We start from the raw sequence: 17,693 nt of genomic DNA on the forward strand, positions 1-17,693 counted from the left end.
TCTGGCTTCTGGGATAGCTGCGCAGCCTGCATTCACTCCATAAAACGCACACACATTTCCCCTTACTTTTTAGAAGGGAAAAAGTGAGTCTTATAGAGCAAAAAATATGGTAAATATGTAGCTCAAGTGTAAAAAGGTAAAGAGCTGCCCCTTCAGCATGTGATGGAGACCACACAATGAAGGTGCCAGGTGAGCCCCAGTGGGGAGGCAATTCCATTACTTAGGGGGCTGCCGCGGAGAATGCCAACTCCCAGGCTGGCACCCCCAAACTTCTGAGGGCGGTGTAGATACCAAGAGGGCACCGGCAGAGGACGCCACATCACCCTCCAGCTTAAAAACAGAAAAGAAGATACTACAAAAGAGAAGTTTTATTAGGGCAATTTAACTTTATTTATTTTTTTTCTCCATACAGCTAGGTCAACTATAGCAGTAATAATAAAATAAGCATAAAAACAAATTGCGGCCCAGGACAGAGTACATAATTTGGAGCAACTACCAAGCAAATTTAAGTCTGTGATTACATAATAGTAAAAAACCAAGCACACCTGTCCTTTCAGCAGATGAAAGTTGCAGGGGTTGACAGGAAGTGCAACGTGTCCTAATTCATCGGTGTGAATTATTACCAGAGAGAATCCAATCCAATCGTTTTCTCCCCAAACCCCCCACCCCGGCCCCTTCACTTTGGCTTCATATATATTACACGGTTTCTCAAGTGCTTTAGGTTAGAAATGGTTAATTTTGATAAGGTTTTTTTCTTTTCTTTTCCTTTCCACCTGCTAAAAGAACAGGATCACTACAGCAATAAAAATAATTACATAACAACTACAGCTATGATGTTTTGTTTTGGTTTGCCTGTTGACGAGTTTTTCTTTTTTAAACATTTTTGTGAGCATGTGAAAGTCAATATCGGTTTCTGTTTGTGTGTGTGTGTGTGTGTATTTCTGTGTGTCGGTGTGTGAATAATAAAACTACTGAAATTTGTCAGAAACTGTTTTGAATAGAATATATATCTTTTATATATATCTATATCTATATATATTTTCTCTTTCTCTTTCTCTCTCTCTCTTTGATACTTTAAACATGCAGTAGTTGTCTTGAGTAATGTACGACATATCTGATCCATGATTTCCCTTTAATGGTTTGAAGTACCTGTTTGTTTGAAATTTCGTTTTCTAAAAAAATAATTTTTATTTATTTAGTAATGATCTTCAGGCAGATTTGGACCAGTGCAGCTTTTAATTTTTTTTTAAAAAGGCCCCAACTGCTCTATACGTTCAAAGCACGATGTCACTTTAAACCGCCGTGGCTTGCCCCAAAGGATATTGGGAACTGTAGTCTCCTACGGGTGCTAGGAGTAGTTCGAAGACCCCTGCCCCCCTCACAGATTCCCAATGGCTTTTTAAACCAATCGCTCTTCTCAAGGAACTCTGGGAATTGTAGTTCTGCGAGGGGAGAAGTGGTCTTCTAGCAACACTCAGCAGCCTTAACAGACCACAACTCCCAGGAATTTTTAGCAGAAGCCATGGCTGCCTAGAGCACAGTCATACATTGGATCCTGAACACCTTGGTTTACAAACGTTCTTGGGAACCCAAACGTTCCGGCGGGGCTTCCGATTGACTGCAAGAGCTTCCTGCAGCCAATCGGAAGCCACGCATTGGTTTCCGGATGTTTTGGAAATCGAGTGGACTTCTGGAACGGATTCCAAGGTACAACTGTGGTTCAATAGGGCTTTAATTGTACAGTGCAGAAGGGTCCTTAGTCACAAGAACTGGGATAGAGGGCCAATCTTTCCAGCAGAAAGAATCCTGGCAAACTAGAAGCTGTTCACATAAAGCAAAGCAACTTTTTTCCCCATGGGGTTTGGAGTGCTAACTCTGTGCCACTTTTTTTGCAAGCAATTTTGTTCAGCCTGTCTTTTTTTTATTTTTTAATTAGCCTTAACAAAACTCCTTGTATTTATAGACATTTTTATTCAAAATAAGATCTTAGTATTATACAGGTTTCTCTCTCTTTTTTTTTTTTTGACTATATACAGAAGTGCAAAAGGTCAACCTTCCTCTCTATACTTTCCCACATGCTAAATTGCAGCATAATCAACCCTCAAGAGTTTGCACACGCACTCATACATATTATAATTCTTGTTATACGTAAACTTTTGAGTATTTGGATTATCAACAAAAAGTCCCTTGATCTATTGATTATGCAGCTTATTTATAACAAGGCCTGATATTCAGGGATTTCAAAAAAAATATTTAAACAATATTTTAACATTTGAAATGGATACAGTAGAAAATAAATTTTTATTCTGATATCTAGGAACTAGATTTTTTCTTTTATAATTAATTACAAACAAAATAAATCATCAAAATATTACTCAGTTGTCTGCCAGGATCGTTGCAATAGCAACAACTTAACTTCTTACTTAGCAATGATTATATAAGATATCCATATAAAAGATCTTTGTTCTTTTAATGAAAACTAGACAAGAACTAACAATGACTGATATTCTTACATTGTAATATTAAATCAGTAAAATATAAATCATTTAGTTAACAATAATACGAATATTCATGACACTACATGTAAATTCAAACTGCATATGCTATGAAGAAGAAAAAAAACTTTTTAAATTTTTTCCGTATTTTGAAAAATTCATTAGTTAAAATCTAATAAAACAAAATTCTATAAACTGAAATGGCATTCGTCTGGTAATAGAAAATGAAAATGATCTAATAAATGTAAGAAATAAAAACTACTATTTTAACAAGGAAAAAAAATAAGTAGTATTCTCTAATGTAAGTAAACTACAATAACATGTGAAGTCACCTATACTTTCTTAACACGATTGAAATTACATTGGTATGGGTTTTAACCCGTAATGTAATAATCTAAGGCTTTAATAGATGTACAGTACAATCAGTAAAATCAACACATCATTCTTTTTTTTTTCTAGAAAGCATCTCTCAAGCATAAAAACCTGCAAGTAAACTTGGAAGTACGGAAAGTTCTAGAACTGAACTCTCTCCTCTTCCATTCCATAGACTACCAGTGACCTGGCCCCCACCTCAGCAACCCTTTAGCTTTGCTGAACAGAGCAAAATATATCCTTTACTAGCTGCAACATCCAAACCACAAAAAAGATTTCCTTTGGATGAATCCATTCCTGAAAACTTGAATGCACATCTATGTTTTTTGTTTCATTTTTGTAAAGGCTTTCTAAGGCTATAAGCAGTTAAATCTGAACAGAAGAAATCACATATAAAATTCATCCCAATATTTAACCCACCCGATACCTATTTCTAATTAACATCTCCATTTATCTCATTGTTTTGGTTTCTTTTTTAAAAAATCGTGCATCTGATGTCAGTGCTTCTCTCATGATTAGAGTCACTATTTTTATTTTTGAAGTGCGTGACTTTGAAGTGATGCATTTGAGAAGAAAGCAAAAACCCATCTCCTCCAACACTTTTAGAGTCTCTTGGACTTCTGACAGAGGTTAGAAATTCGAAGCAAAATAAAATTCCTCAAATGTTTTGCAAACAGTGTCTCAGAAATGGCTTTTCCCTTTTTTAAAATATATTTTTTTAAAAATGTATATTGTCTGTTATATGGTATAGTTTGCATAACTGTTATTATGGATTATAATAATTTATATAGGTTTATATATCCATTATGTGTAGGAATAACCTGGGTTTAAGACTGGTTCTTGCTTATTTTAAAAATGTGCTGCCTACTGTTAACTAAGGTAAAACTGGCCATTTCTGAGACAGCTTTGGTTTAAAACAGAAGGGGTGCCCTTTGACTGATTAGCAACTAGGAAAACAAGCAAAATTAAAAACGTGGCTCTTAAAAGTAACACTGCAGAAATAATACTCTACTTTGATTACAGTCTATGGCACTTCATGAGCATCATTAACAACATGGTACTTAAAGCCATTGATGTGCTTTAAAAATATACACAGTTGTGGTTTATACTTGGCACATTCATCTCTGTCAGATACCTCTTTTTACCACTTCTTACAATCTATTACATTTAAAAATATTAACTCTTAAAAGCAAAAAACGAAAGGAAAAATAAAAATTATACTGTGCATGCACGCTCTCTCCTATAATGGCAATTTTAAATACAAGGTGCACCTTTCGTTATTTTTTTTTTTTTTTGTAAACCTTGAAAGAAATAAACTTACTTAAAAAATTATATCTTGGTCTACAGACGTACCAATACATAATAGATCTATGGCTACATCACAGTCTGTCTTTTCAAGATGACGTACATGATTATGTAGGAAGGAGTCTGCCAGCGCATACCTCTGCTGCGTATGCGCTGCTTTACCTGTGTGCTAGAAAAGATAGACAATGCTGTAGTCTTTAGACAATATGATCACCCCAGCACAAATATCTATTCAATGTACAAAGTATATAGGCAACAGTGTGCAGTGGATTTCCGAGTTGTCATTTCATCTTGTTAACATGCAATATGTGGATGTCTTACTGCTGAGGAAATTTGGGTGCTGTTATCTGACGGTATATACATTATGGCTAATGACCTGTTCCGGTTCTTCATTCAATCACACTGTCCTCTTTTCTTTTATATGATCTGCGGAAAATAATGAAGAGGGTGGGAAAGGGGTCGCCTTCATTTCTTCGACACCTGCAGCTATTTCCCCCTCTACTTTTCTTCCATGCAAGAAAGAAATACCACGACCACCACCCTCAATGCTATTCAAATATGACAATGACAGCCCCTGAGCACTTCTAATCCAATTGCACTGAAATACGACATACGCTACTAATTATTTAATGAAGCATTTAAATCAACATTGATTGCAAAATCTGTGCTGAGTTAAAATGGGAAGTGATGTGCAAAGTTTCCCCCTTTTAAATTTATTGAGCTTTGATCCTCATCAGCACTTGCTAAACACCTGAGCACAAACCAGGATATAGGTAAAGGTAAAGGGACCCCTGACCATTAGGTCCAGTCGTGGCCGACTTTGGGGTTGCGGCGCTCATCTCGCTTTATTGGCCAAGGGAGCCGGCGTACAGCTTCCAGGTCATGTGGTCAGCATGACTAAGCCGCTTCTGGTGAACCAGAGCAGTGCACGGAAATTCCATTTACCTTCCCGCCAGAGTAGTATTTATCTACTTGCACTTTGACGTGCTTTCGAACTGCTAGGTTGGCAGGAGCAGGGACCGAGCAACGGGAGCTCACCCCATCGCGGGGATTCGAACCGCCGACCTTCTGATTGGCAAGTCCGAGGCTCTATGGTTTAACCCACAGCGCCACTCACGTCCCAACCAGGATATAACTAGTACTAATTATTATTTGCCTTTTTTTTAATCTCACATTTCCCCCCTTTCCACCCATACTTATCCTAGATGGCTTTAAAAAGAGGAAGAAAATTCACGGAGGATAAAGATATCAATGGCTATGAGCTACAACGCCTTTGCTCTCTCCCTTCTCTGTAAGAGGCAGCATGCCTCTTTTGCACCAGTTGCTTAGAATCGCAAGTTGGGAGAGAGCTGCTGCTATCAGGTCCTGCTATCAGGTCCCCTGGGCATCTGGTTGGCCACTGTGAGAACAAAATGCTGAAATAGATGAGCCTTTGGCCAATCCGGTAGGGCTCTTCTTACTTTCTTAGGTGTTTGAACCATAGCCAGACTGAGGAGCAACAATGGCAGCCTCCACCCAGCTGGTAATATCCTTCTGAGCTGTGATGCAAACTGGGCCCAAAGGGAGAGTGCAAATAGGGAGAGTTTGCAAGGGTGCTTTGGGGCTTGGAGTGCTGTCTCACGGTGTACGAAGGACCGAGAGACATGGACGGCGAGGGAGCTACTGCGACGACCTGCAACACCAGTGCCATGCTGGTCTTCCTGCCTGAGAACGTGAGAAACTACGCCTGCAGCAAGTGCAAGGTTGACTGGCTGGAAGAGAAGGCGCAGCAACTTGTGGCCCATCTATCCAGACTTTGAACTACTGGGCAAGATGAGGGGTTTCTCTACAGAGAAGAGTGGACTGTCTGGGAACTGTGACATAAGCAGGGCGGCCCCTAGGGAGAAGGAAGGCTGCCCCTGCAGGAGACAAACCCCTGGAGGAACGTGACACATAGAAGCAGGGCTGTCAGGAGCCATGCTGTATCACTGGAGCTGCAAAATCAACTCCATGCCATCACCCCGGATGACAGTTCTGGGCCGAAGGAGCAAGGACAGCAGTTGCAGACCTCAGAATACACCCAAGTGGTTGTGGAAGGTACAGTGTACAGAACGATTCCTGCCATTCCCAAGAGTGACAATTCTTGCCTTTTATTTTATTTTTAGGTGCCTGCCTTAACAGTGAAGTAATCTGCGTTTGAAAGGTCAACTTTCTTTGAATGGCACTTTAATTGTCATGGAGACTGCTGAGAAGTGTAGTTTTTTAAGGTTGTGGGAACTGTAGCTCTGTGAGGTCACTGCCATGAAAAAGCTTCAGCTCCCAAGATTATCCATGCCAGTTAAAGTGGCCTCACAGCACTGTCATGTGAATGCATTTGATGTCAAGGCAAAACTTGAAGTAGGAAGAGGGAAAAGTTCTGAAGAGACTTTCATTTCCACAGCAGGTGTTGCCCTTGAAACGGGGAGAGGAGATGGCAGACGAGCTATTACCGGCAACTTAAAAATAGTCTTGTTGGAGGAAGACATGATGTCAGGCAGAACCAGTACTGAACACTCCAATCACAAATTTAAATTAAGTGCAGAAAGAAAGAAAAACTCTCTTCCAAGCAGACAGGTGTAGTCAAGTGAAACCTTTTCTCACAGAGCAGAAGGTTAACTTATAAAGACCTGACATTCAGTAGCTGGAGCTGCAGTTCAAGATTAATTTATGCAAGTGGATGAGTTTGTGGTCTTTGCCTGATCTCTCCTGACAGCCGGTGTCACAAAACACACACACAAATTCAATATCATTTGGTAATTTGTGCTGGGGAGAGACTATCAGCTTGATGATTCCCAGTTCTGAGTCTCACACAAAAGGAGACTAAGGCCAGCACCTACTGAAAGGACATGATGTTTTTTGGTGTGATGACAGAGGCAACTTGACTTGCGGCTATTATGGACCATGCAGGTTTAAACTGCATTGAATGACAACTTGAGAGTCATTCACGTGCTGCATGATCCACCTTGCTGATTGGATGCTTATCCCTACAGAGACTTTGGGGCGGGAGGAATCTGTGGCAGTGAAAGAAAAATCAAAGGCTCCTTGATAGCAGCCATTTCCTTATGTAGTCATGAACCATCCTTATGTAATCATTAAAAATGACACCTGCACGCCACCTGGAATTTATGCAACGTTCCTTTAGGACATACACGCAAAAGCTTAAATCTTTTGCAGTCTCCGTATCTAGTAGTTAGACACTAGGACATAGTACATTATCCAGAGTATTATTTATGGGATTTTGGATTTGTATTCATTTTTTAAAAAATGATACTTTCAAATGCCACTTACAACTAGCCTGTGTATACAGTAAAAGGTAAGGGGACCCCAGACCATTAGGTCCAGTTGTGGCCGACTCTGGGGTTGCAGCGCTCATCTCGCTTTACTGGCTGAGGGAGCCGGCATACTGCTTCCGGGTCATGTGGCCAGCCTGACTAAGCCGCTTCTGGCGAACCAGAGCAGCGCATGGAAACGCCATTTACCTTCCCGCCGGAGCGGTACCTATTTATCTACTTGCACTTTGAGGTGCTTTTGAACTGCTAGGTTGGCAGGAGCTGGGACCGAGGAACGGGAGCTCACCCTGTCGCAGGGATTCAAACCGCCAACCTTCTGATCTGCAAGTAGGCTCTGTGGTTTAACCCACAGCGCCACCTGCGGCCCGTGTATACAGTAGATGACAGGATAAAAAGTGTGAATGGACTTTCCCCTTCAGACTGCATGGGTATGGGCATCAGGGGAAGGTGAGATTTTTTCCTCCAAGTACAAAAATTACCTGCCCTTTGTAAACCAGGGATGGAATCCTATGCACGTTTAGAAAAATGGGAAGCTAGCTGACTACACCGGTCCTGCTTGGAGATTGAACCTTGGGACTTTCTGGATGTGAAGCAGATGCTCACCCAAAAAACTACAGCACTTCTCATTTACCTGGGTTGACATTCAACTCATTTGGGTTTAGTAGGCATGCATAGGACTGTGTTGCAGATACCATGGAGGAGTCCTAGCTTAGTGTGGTCTCTGGCCTGCTGTGGGTATTACATCCAAACTGGGCTGCTAACTTGGTTCTTGTTCCAGGGAGGAGGAAATGCAAACCCAGAATAGCACTATCAAAATGCAACATAAAGCATACTTGAGAAACTTACTGTTTGATGATTATATGTCTACATCTGTGTAACATACTTGTGGCTAGTCAGATGTTCGGCAGATATTATGGGTATCTATTGAAGAACAAGAAAAGGAATGTAACCTGTGAATAATGCGTTCCACAAGAATGCATGATTTTTTTATACTAACAGCTCAGGTGAAAGATGGTGGACTTCTATATCGCAACAGCAAGCTAACAAAAACACAGGTATCAATTTAAATAAAAATGTTCTGTTAAGTAGTATATCGACCAATGTTTAGTAATGATTACTGATTGTTTAGAAAGAAGGATAAAATTAACAGTTAAAAGTTCATGCAGTGCAATAATTTCAAAAGTCCTTTTTGTTGGCCTACACATATTTATACGGTTTGGGGGACTTTGCCTAACTCGCTGTGGGAAAATTTGGCAACCTTTTGGCCCATGCATTTTGCACGCTCAATTTTAAGATACTTTGAGCCAGATTTGTTTTGTTTTGTTGCAAATCATTTCATTTTCTGGTTAAGCTGTGCTGATATTCAAGCGAAAGGCATATTGAGAAACTTCAACACTCAGAATATCCACTCTAGAACTGAACTGGAATAAAATCTCAAGTACATAAGCTAACCATGCACCTAAGCATCATATACTTGTTTCCATCTTTGCACTGAAACAAACAAACACACACAAACACATTTGGTGGGGAGGGGCACATATCAAATTTAAATATCTTCCCAAGAATAACCTCCTAATGAGGTTCTTGGATTTATTCCCAATATATTATTCTCCCAGCTTGGGGGGGGGGGGCAGTACGCCTTCCCCAGATTCCTAAAGACTCCATTTTGGGCAAGTAAACTTAGCAAAGCAAGATAGAGAACCATCCATCTCTATTCTGGTGTCATACCTTGGAAATGCCTTTCCAGTGCAGATCCACCTAACTGTAGCCTACTAGCAAGTAAAGAGAATCCTTTGTTGCTGGCAGATGAGTAGCAGGCACTGTTTTGACTTACTGATTATGGCCTGGTGCTAATATTTTGTTTTGACTACAGCTGACACTGTCTGGATCTTTTTTTGTGAATGGCATTTCTGCTTTAAATTTTATAAATATTTCCCCAGGTACCTTTGTGCAGGGGAAGTTATTTATAAAAATAAGGCTGCAATTCGAACCTGACTTACCTAGGAGCAAGCCCCAATGAATTCAACAGGACTTACTTCTGAGTAGACATGGTTAGGACCACACTGTCAAGTGTCTTTCAATTGTGGATTAAAAGTATAGAATTGTTAGTATCCATATTAAATTTCTCCCAAAATGGCCTAATTTTCCGTAATATGGAAAGTAAAGCTACCTGGAGTGATATTTTGTTATGAAACGTAGCGTTTTGCACCATAACATACAGTGGTACCTCATAAGACGAATGCCTCGCAAGACGGAAAACTCGCAAGACGGAAAACTCGCAAGACGAAAGGGTTTTTGTTTTTTGAGCTGCTTCGCAAGACGATTTTCCCTATGGGCTTGCTTCGCAAGACGGAAACGTCTTGCAAATTTGTTTCCTTTTTCTTAACACCGTTAATACAGTTGCGACTTGACTTCGAGGAGCAACTCATAGCACGCGGTGTGGTAGCCTTTTTTGAGGTTTTTGAACACTTTGGTGATTTTTGAAGCTTTTCCAAAACTTTACCGACACCGTGCTTCGCAAGACGAAAAAAATCGCAAGACGACAAAACTCGCGGAACGAATTAATTTCGTCTTGCGAGGCACCACTGTACACAGTTATTCTCTCTCTCTTTGCCATTTGAAAGAAAGTCTTCAAACGGTGCATAACTTGGGAGTACCCCCCCTAAAAATCAATACTTTGAACTATAGTAGCAACAATTAAAACAAACTCAACTTGGTGGGATATTGATTGGTGATTATAACTGGGCCTTCTTCTTTGTGGACCAGCAAAATGTCTCTTCCGCTGCTGGCAGTGGGAATCCTGCACAAGCTGGGGGCCAGAGCCATTGGATATAGGAATATGCAACCCATGAATGGCCTGGGCCTTCCCAAGATGTGGTCTGAACAAAGGAGCATTTCTTTGCTCTTCAAAGTCAGGAATGCAAGAAGCTGCCTTATCCCGAGTCAGACCATTGGACCATTCAGCCGAGTATTGCATACACTGGCAGGCAGTGGCTTTCTAGGGCTTCAGATGCCAAAAGATGGCCTCTGGGACTAAACCTGAGACAGAACTACGTCCCTTCCTCAAAATGAAGTCTAAATTGGCTTAGAAAGGATAAAGAAGGACCTACTCACCAGATGCAAGGTTCTGCACTATGGTACAGTGGTACCTTGGTTGTCAAATTCAATCCGTTCCAGGAGTCGGTTCAACTCCCAGAACGGTTCGAAAATCAAGGCGTGGCTTCCGATTGGCTGCAGAAGCTTCCTGCACTCAATCGGAAGCTGCAGAAGCCACGTTGGACGTTCGGATTCCAAAACATGGAACTCTCACTTCCAGGTTTGCGGCGTTTGGGAGCCAAAACGTCCAAGTACCAAGGCATTCGGCAACCAAGGTATGACTGTACTTTGTTCAACTACTCCCTCAAGTCTGCAGTGTATAAACTTCCCGTTGGCTGTTATTCAAGTATATATGCTCTCCCCAGGGAAGTCCGCCTGGCGCCTTCATTATATACCTTTAGGAACCAGGCAAAAATGTTCCTTTGATCGATCTTATTGACCTCCAACACTCTTTTAGAATGTGACTTTTTTTTTGGGGGGGGGGAGTTATTGGGTTACTGCTTTTGGTTTGATTTTATATGTTGTGGTCTTGTTGTGAACCGCCCTGAGACCTCCGGGTATAGGGCGGTGTATAAGTTGAAATAATAATAATATCCACCAGACAGGTCAGGAGATGGGAGACGAAGAGCTGTGGCACATCTTGTAACTGAGTCCCACATCCCACCCACCAAGCATGACTAACTGCCCCCTAGCCACATACTTGTTCTTTAGGTGTACTGTATACATTTGTACAGCACATTTTTTTGTGTGTGTGCACGGAAACATGTGCCAAGTGTAATTGAGCTTCTCGTACCATTTGTTTTCTACGGCAGCAGGAGAGGATGTTGCACCCAGCTGTGTAGAAGCTTCAAGAGCAGTGCTGTTGAAACAGACCAAGGACCTTGAGCACTGGCAAGTGACGACAGAGGGGCCAGTTCTTCTTAAAAAAAACACAACTTCTGCATGCATGCACATTGCGGGAGGTGGGGGTGGGTGGGCTATTTCTGGTGGCTTTTCATTATGTCAACAATGCTTACATACTATATACATATATGGCTCATATATGCATATACTGAGGGTTGGCTGCGGAACTTGGCTGCAGTGCGTTATGAAGACCCAGGGAGATACGCATGAAATGGTCAGATTGCACAACGAAAACAGAATCTGGCTTGGAAAATGCATGGGGGTGGGCAGTGTCTTTTTAAAATACAGAAAAGTTACATTATCATCTGTGGAAGGGAAAGAGGATTTTGCCAGAGGTTTTACATTAATGATCCTAAAAGACATATTTTTTTTAAAAAAAAAAAATTAAGATGGCTGAACTGTTTATCAACCAATTCATACTAAATAGGGGGGATTTCTGATATACAGTCCTTTGTTTTGTTGCTTATGAATCAATCATAATATTAGGATTTGGGGCCGCTGCAAAGGCTGTGGCAACAGTCCCATGTGGGGGCCTGTGGGGGCCCTTCAGAATGGGCTGTAAGGGATGGGCAAGTCTATCAATTCCAGTTTTTTAAATTCAGTTCTCCACATTTCCACATCAGTTTGCAATTTTTTTAAAAAAAAATCCTCATGAAAATTCACCACCATTTTAGTGCGAATCTCTCCTAACGTACATGTTTTTGTATATTGTATATTTTTATATTTTCCATACTGTAATGAATTTCCATGTGCTATTTTCATGAATATAAGCATTTTTATGCATGCTTCATCCTAGTATATTCATTTCTGTACACAATACTTGATGGGAGCACCACATTGCAAAATTCAGAGAAGTGTGAATTTTGAAGACTGGTTGTGTTTCAGTTTGCATACTGTCTGGGAATGTGCCAATGTGGCTGCTGTTTTCCTTTTGGTCCTTAACCAACAGAAAGGGCACACACCCCAGGTGCAATTTCCCACCACTCCTCTTTCACTGACATTACTGTGTGGAGTCTTGATGAGGTTGGAAGCAAGACATCTCACCCATCCGTATGCTGGGGATCATCATACAGAAAGCAGAAACAACAGTTGCCATTTCCAGAGCACATGCGCAAGGAGGTGCCCTGTGCAGAGCTCTTTATCCGTGATCCACTTATGCTGAACTTTTAATTCTGGCATAAGCAATACCCTATCTGGGAGAGGCTCATGGCCAGCCTTTCAAGCAATATTTGAGAGGAAAATGCTCCATCCTGGCTAAGCCAGTCCCCCCAAAAGGAGCATTTAGGGTGAGTGGCAGAGGCGAGATGGGACAAGGGGAAGACTTGCCCCTATTCCAAACTCTGCTCAACTGGGTCACACAACCATGCGACCCAGCTGATGTTACACTGCCAAGTCTAAACTCCATTTTAAAAGCTTGCTCTCCCTCTTGAAGGCCAGCTCACCTGACAGTAGCCCTGCTCCTGAATGGAGTCTGGACTACGGATAAGATACAGCTGCATAACTTACACCTAATTTACATTGGCTTCCTATCGTTTGTACTGCTCTATGAACTTCGTATCCCTGTTCCGTTAATTCTCCTTCGTGCAATGCCAACTGTGTGCGTGGGGAGGGAGTACATCAGGGGAGCACTAACTGGACTGACAGCCTCTGTCTTGCTTGACAGCAGACGTTTGCGGCAGGGACCTTGCACCGCATCCTATTGAGAACCCTGCATGATCAGTCTATGCTGCACGAGAAACCAACACAAACAGCCCATTCACCACAGACATTTAGCATGGGGGGGGGCTGCAGGAGTGGGTCATTGGGAATGCAACAAGGGCGAATGGGTCTAACAAGCATACAGCTGCCTTGTGCCCCTAAGATTGGAATTGTTCGATTGAGAATGTCTGAACAGGGCTGATCAGATCCTGCTTTCCTATACAGTGGTACCTCGTCTAGAGTCCACCTCGGTGAGCGCCCGTTCTGCCGAACGTCCACAGCAAACCCGGAAGTACCGGAACGGGTTGCTTCAGGGTTCGCCGCTCGCACATGAACAGAAGCACAAACCACTCCGCGCGCATGTACAAACGTGGCACTTTGTCCAGCGTCTTTTTCGGCCAGCGACCGCGACTCCAGAATGGATCCCGGTAGCAAAATGAGGTACTACTATACAGCAAATGTGAAGCTGCACAGGTGAGAGTGGGAGAGGAACCATTAGCAAATGTGCATGAATCTGTTGCCATAGCACCTACGGTCTTTGTAACCACTCAGTTTCAACTGAGGCATGAGCTGTTTTCTGCAGTCCCAAGGGTATGCTTGCTTTCAGCTCCCTACCATTCATCTCTCAGTTATTCAGCAGCATCAAGTGCACAGCTAAGGTGAACCTCAGTCTAAGCAGGTGGGTTGCTGAACCCACAACATTTTGGAAGATGAGGGGAAGGATCCCCCAGGAATGGAAAAAGTAACTCTTTTTACACATGTAAGGTTCAAGCATGGGGAAGGCAGAGCATGCTGGCCAGAAGTATTTAATGGATCATCATCAAGTGTTTTGGAAAGGCTATGGCCTGTCTTGATGATGATTCCCTAGAAATCCTTTTATACAAATTCTCCTGCGCTCAGCTCCCAGTGTAGCTGCCGATGTGGTCTGCCTTGAATTTTCCACTTTCCACGCAATGCACTTATCAATGCAAGGTGCAATGCAAACTAATAATGCATTTAGGAAGGAAGTGAAAGCTGGTTCATGTTCCAACACTCTAGTCTTAAAGGGTGATCCTTTATTGTCTGAAAATGTTCACAGACGTGTTATTCTGCCAAAGAAAGCAGGGGGGACAGAAATAATGGAAATATATATGCAGCGCCATCAATGCAACCGATTCTTCTGCTGAGCACCTGTGGAGCAATGGATGGCGCAGTGGCAAAAGTGTAGAACATATGCATTTATGCTGATTCATGCACAACAGTAGGGTCCTGCGCATATCATGGCTGCAATTCTAAACTTACTAGGGAGTAAGCCGCCTGAATATTGCACGTCTTCTTTCCAAGAAAAGATTAGCAGGATTGTATTGAACACCATGTTCTGTGGCCCAAGAGAATACCCTTTGATTTTCTGGCTTGCCTATGCAAGAAGTCCAGAATCTTTGTTCTCGCATTGGCCAACCAGGAAGCCTTGCAAGCAGGACCTGAGTGTAACAGCGCTTTGCTCACTTGTGTGGCAAACAGAATGGTTTTATCCAGAAGCTGACGGTCTACCATTCATGACCTATGAACTGTGTGCTGCGTTGCCCTGAAATATTGTCTATTTAATCGTCAAGCATCTGCGCAAACATTTGAATCACTGGCTGTGTAATGGATGGTGGGATTAAGAGCCATGCAAATGGATAAATCACATACTTAAATTTGAGTCAGATTTGATTCTAAGTTTGATATCTGAAGCGCAATAGTTTTATTACTTACTGGCTTGTTACCATGTTTCTGTTTGTTGTAATTATACTGTCCAGGCAGAGAGGCAATTGCGATAGATTTCTAAGAGTAAATGTAATCTGGGTTGCAATGGACATGGCTGTCAATCCCCTGACTGATTTGAAAATTGAAAGGAAAGCCACAGTGCTATAAAGGCTTAAGCATTCAGATTTTGATAGCTTCGGAACATTCCAGCCATCAATAGTAATGATTTTATTATTACTGTGTTCCTGACCCTTTATTCCAGGGATGTGGGGACCCGTGGCCTTCTAGATTTGGTTGTACTCCAGCTCCCAGAATTCCTGGTCACCGGCCATGCTGGCTGGGGTGAGCGGGAGTTGGAGTCCTATCCAGACTCTAATCCATCACTTAACAAATGCTGGTAAAATTCTACATACAATGAAACAAAGTACTGTAGCCTTGAATTCCTTCTATTACCAAGCTCTCTGACTATTCTAAAAAACAGATGGGGAGGCAGTGGGTCCTTGCTATGCTGAGTAATTCTTGAGAGAGATTGTGCCTAATATTTTAGTACCGGAAATGGAGATGCAGAACCTTTCTGAGCATGGGCAAAAGGCTAGTTAAGCTATGCTGCGGATCTCAGGGAAATGTGTAGGCCAACAAGAGGTACGAACGAACAAAAAAACGAAACAGAACGAAAGGGGGGGACGGACAAAACCCCATGCTTCTGAAAAGCACTGATTCTGAGTTATGTTTTAAGAAACAAAGCTGTAAATTAGCAAACCTGGTTGGCTGTGGCTGCTGTAGCGAAGGGGACGCTTGTGGCAGATGTTGCTGCTGCAGACACAGTGGTGGGCGTACCGCCGTGCACCATGGGAACTTTCGGGAGGAAAATCATATAAGCAAACATACAGGAGAGTGTAGCAGTATGGGAAACCATGGCAACAGGTGGCGGAATCGTCGAGTATGGTATTTATATCAGCAGATAAGCCGTGGGGACGAGGTATCACCACCAGCAAAGTGACATGCAATCGCAGAGCAAAAAGCGGGACAACATTCCGGAGAGCAAGGAAGGAGGGGAGGGAGAGAGATGAAAGAGGAGGAGGAGGAGAGAGGAGGAGAAACGCTTGTTACCATCAAATCACGGGAATCAACACAATCAAGCTCAATTATTTCAGTTCATAGTCAACCAACAAACTAGACGTAACCCCCTTTCTTTAACATGTCACGATAACTATTCCGACGCTGCCACCCGTCTCTCCCTCCCCCCCCTTTTTTGTTTACCGCTCTAACATTTCATAATCTCCTGGCTTGAAATTCTAGTTCTGGATTAACTTGCACGAAGTATATAACTGAATGTTTTCTTTTCTTTTCAAAAGAAAGAAAGACGCACAACAGTTTCTAAAAAACTGGAACTCAGAGTCCAGTCAAAATCCACCAGAGCTGCTAAGGAGATTGTGGCATTGGGGGGGGGGGGTTGGCGGTGTGTGTGGGGGGGGAGATAGGGCAAGGGGGGATGTGTCACACAGCCACCTGGTCTGCTAAACGGCTTCTAGGATTTCTGAGTCAATTAAATAGAAGCAAGTGCATTTAATTGACGAGTTGTTAGTGCAAGGGGAAAGGGGGGAGGAGGGGAAATGGATTGGCACAATAGCTACATGTTAAAGACCCAGCAGTGGATTTTGAGAGTCTGTGAGCTGCTAAACAGATTTTTTTAAAAAAGATAATCAAGAAACAAAGCTGGCACCTACCAACACTTGTAGCGGGTGTCATGCACAATATTGAGCCTGCCCATCATGCATTGCAACAGGAAGGTGGATTTGCAAAGGGAAAAGAATTAAAACAACCCATCACACGTGTAATTAGGAAAATCTCATTTGAACAAAGAAGAAAAAATTGGTTATTATGGGAAACAGTGGCATGTAACCATCAGCACAGTCAACTCAAACAGCAAGGTGGTGGTCAATTAGAACTAGTCTGACATGAGCAGGGCAGGAGGAAAAGCAGATTGAACTGTGTGCTGGCATTTTGATTAAAATGAGCTAGGGCAGTAAGGGTAATGAAGGCTCTAACAGCATGAGAAGAAGCTTGAGTTGTTGGTTTTTAATATCACCAATTTTAATTAATCCATTCCTTACTAAGTGCGTAAAGCCTGCTGGGTCTCAAACTAATTTCCCTGAAAATTGGCTTAAATGATCATTCTTGTTTTGAAACCTGCAGGACATCATTGGATTGTGATACTTTTCACTTGTACGGAGATCTAGTGCCTTGATTTCAGATATTAAATCAGAACTACAAAAGTTTGCAACACTGCGTCTCAGGCAGGTGCCACCCTAAATACTGGCACACGCAGGATATCTTAGGATAATTTAGGGGCACCATTGCGCCCCTGCGATTCGCTACATATGAGGCTACATGCACACCTAAATGTAGCATTGGCCCCACCCTTCAATGGATGCACATTTAGTGTGATGTCTGCAAGTGGAAATGCACCTGTGAGAGTAACGCACCCTTCAATATATGCAGATTCAAGAGTGATCCGAGCTTAATGGCATCTATGTGCGGGCAACTAAACACACAAAGGTGTTCTATGCTGCTGAGATCCACACTAATTGTGGGTTCTGCATCTGGGGCTGTGCGAAGAGAGCACTCTGTCAGGATGGAGGCCAACTGTTCTCACTGCCCCCTTAGTAAGCAGAAGATGTGCTGATACTTTCTGCAAGGGGGAATGTCCTGGATGTTACTATAGTGCCCTCTGCAGATTTTTCTAGCAGTTTTGCAACTAAAGAAGTCAGTGGGAACAAACACGTGCTGA

General features: G+C 42.3%; 1 protein-coding gene across 19 annotated transcripts in view; it reads right to left on the bottom strand.

Moving 5' to 3' along the window:
- Window positions 1–366: 366 nt before the first annotated feature.
- Window positions 367–17,693, bottom strand: part of MBNL1 (muscleblind like splicing regulator 1) — a 180,978-nt gene continuing 163,651 nt past the window's right edge. For 11 of the 19 annotated variants that reach the window (XM_028731328.2, XM_028731325.2, XM_028731315.2 and 8 more), the window contains 4 exons: window positions 16,630–16,665; window positions 15,663–15,757; window positions 8,327–8,401; window positions 367–4,598 (listed from right to left, as the gene is read on the bottom strand). In XM_028731328.2, the coding sequence (XP_028587161.1) occupies window positions 8,345–8,401; window positions 15,663–15,757; window positions 16,630–16,665 (188 nt within the window). In that variant the 3' untranslated portion in view covers window positions 367–4,598; window positions 8,327–8,344. Of the gene's footprint in view, window positions 4,599–8,326; window positions 8,402–11,369; window positions 11,436–15,662; window positions 15,758–16,629; window positions 16,666–17,693 lie in introns of those variants that run through there. The other 8 variants (XM_028731326.2, XM_028731319.2, XM_028731321.2 and 5 more) reach the window with 5 other exon arrangements.

This window comes from Podarcis muralis, chromosome 6 (assembly GCF_964188315.1).
Source record: "Podarcis muralis chromosome 6, rPodMur119.hap1.1, whole genome shotgun sequence".
NCBI lineage: Eukaryota > Metazoa > Chordata > Lepidosauria > Squamata > Lacertidae > Podarcis > Podarcis muralis.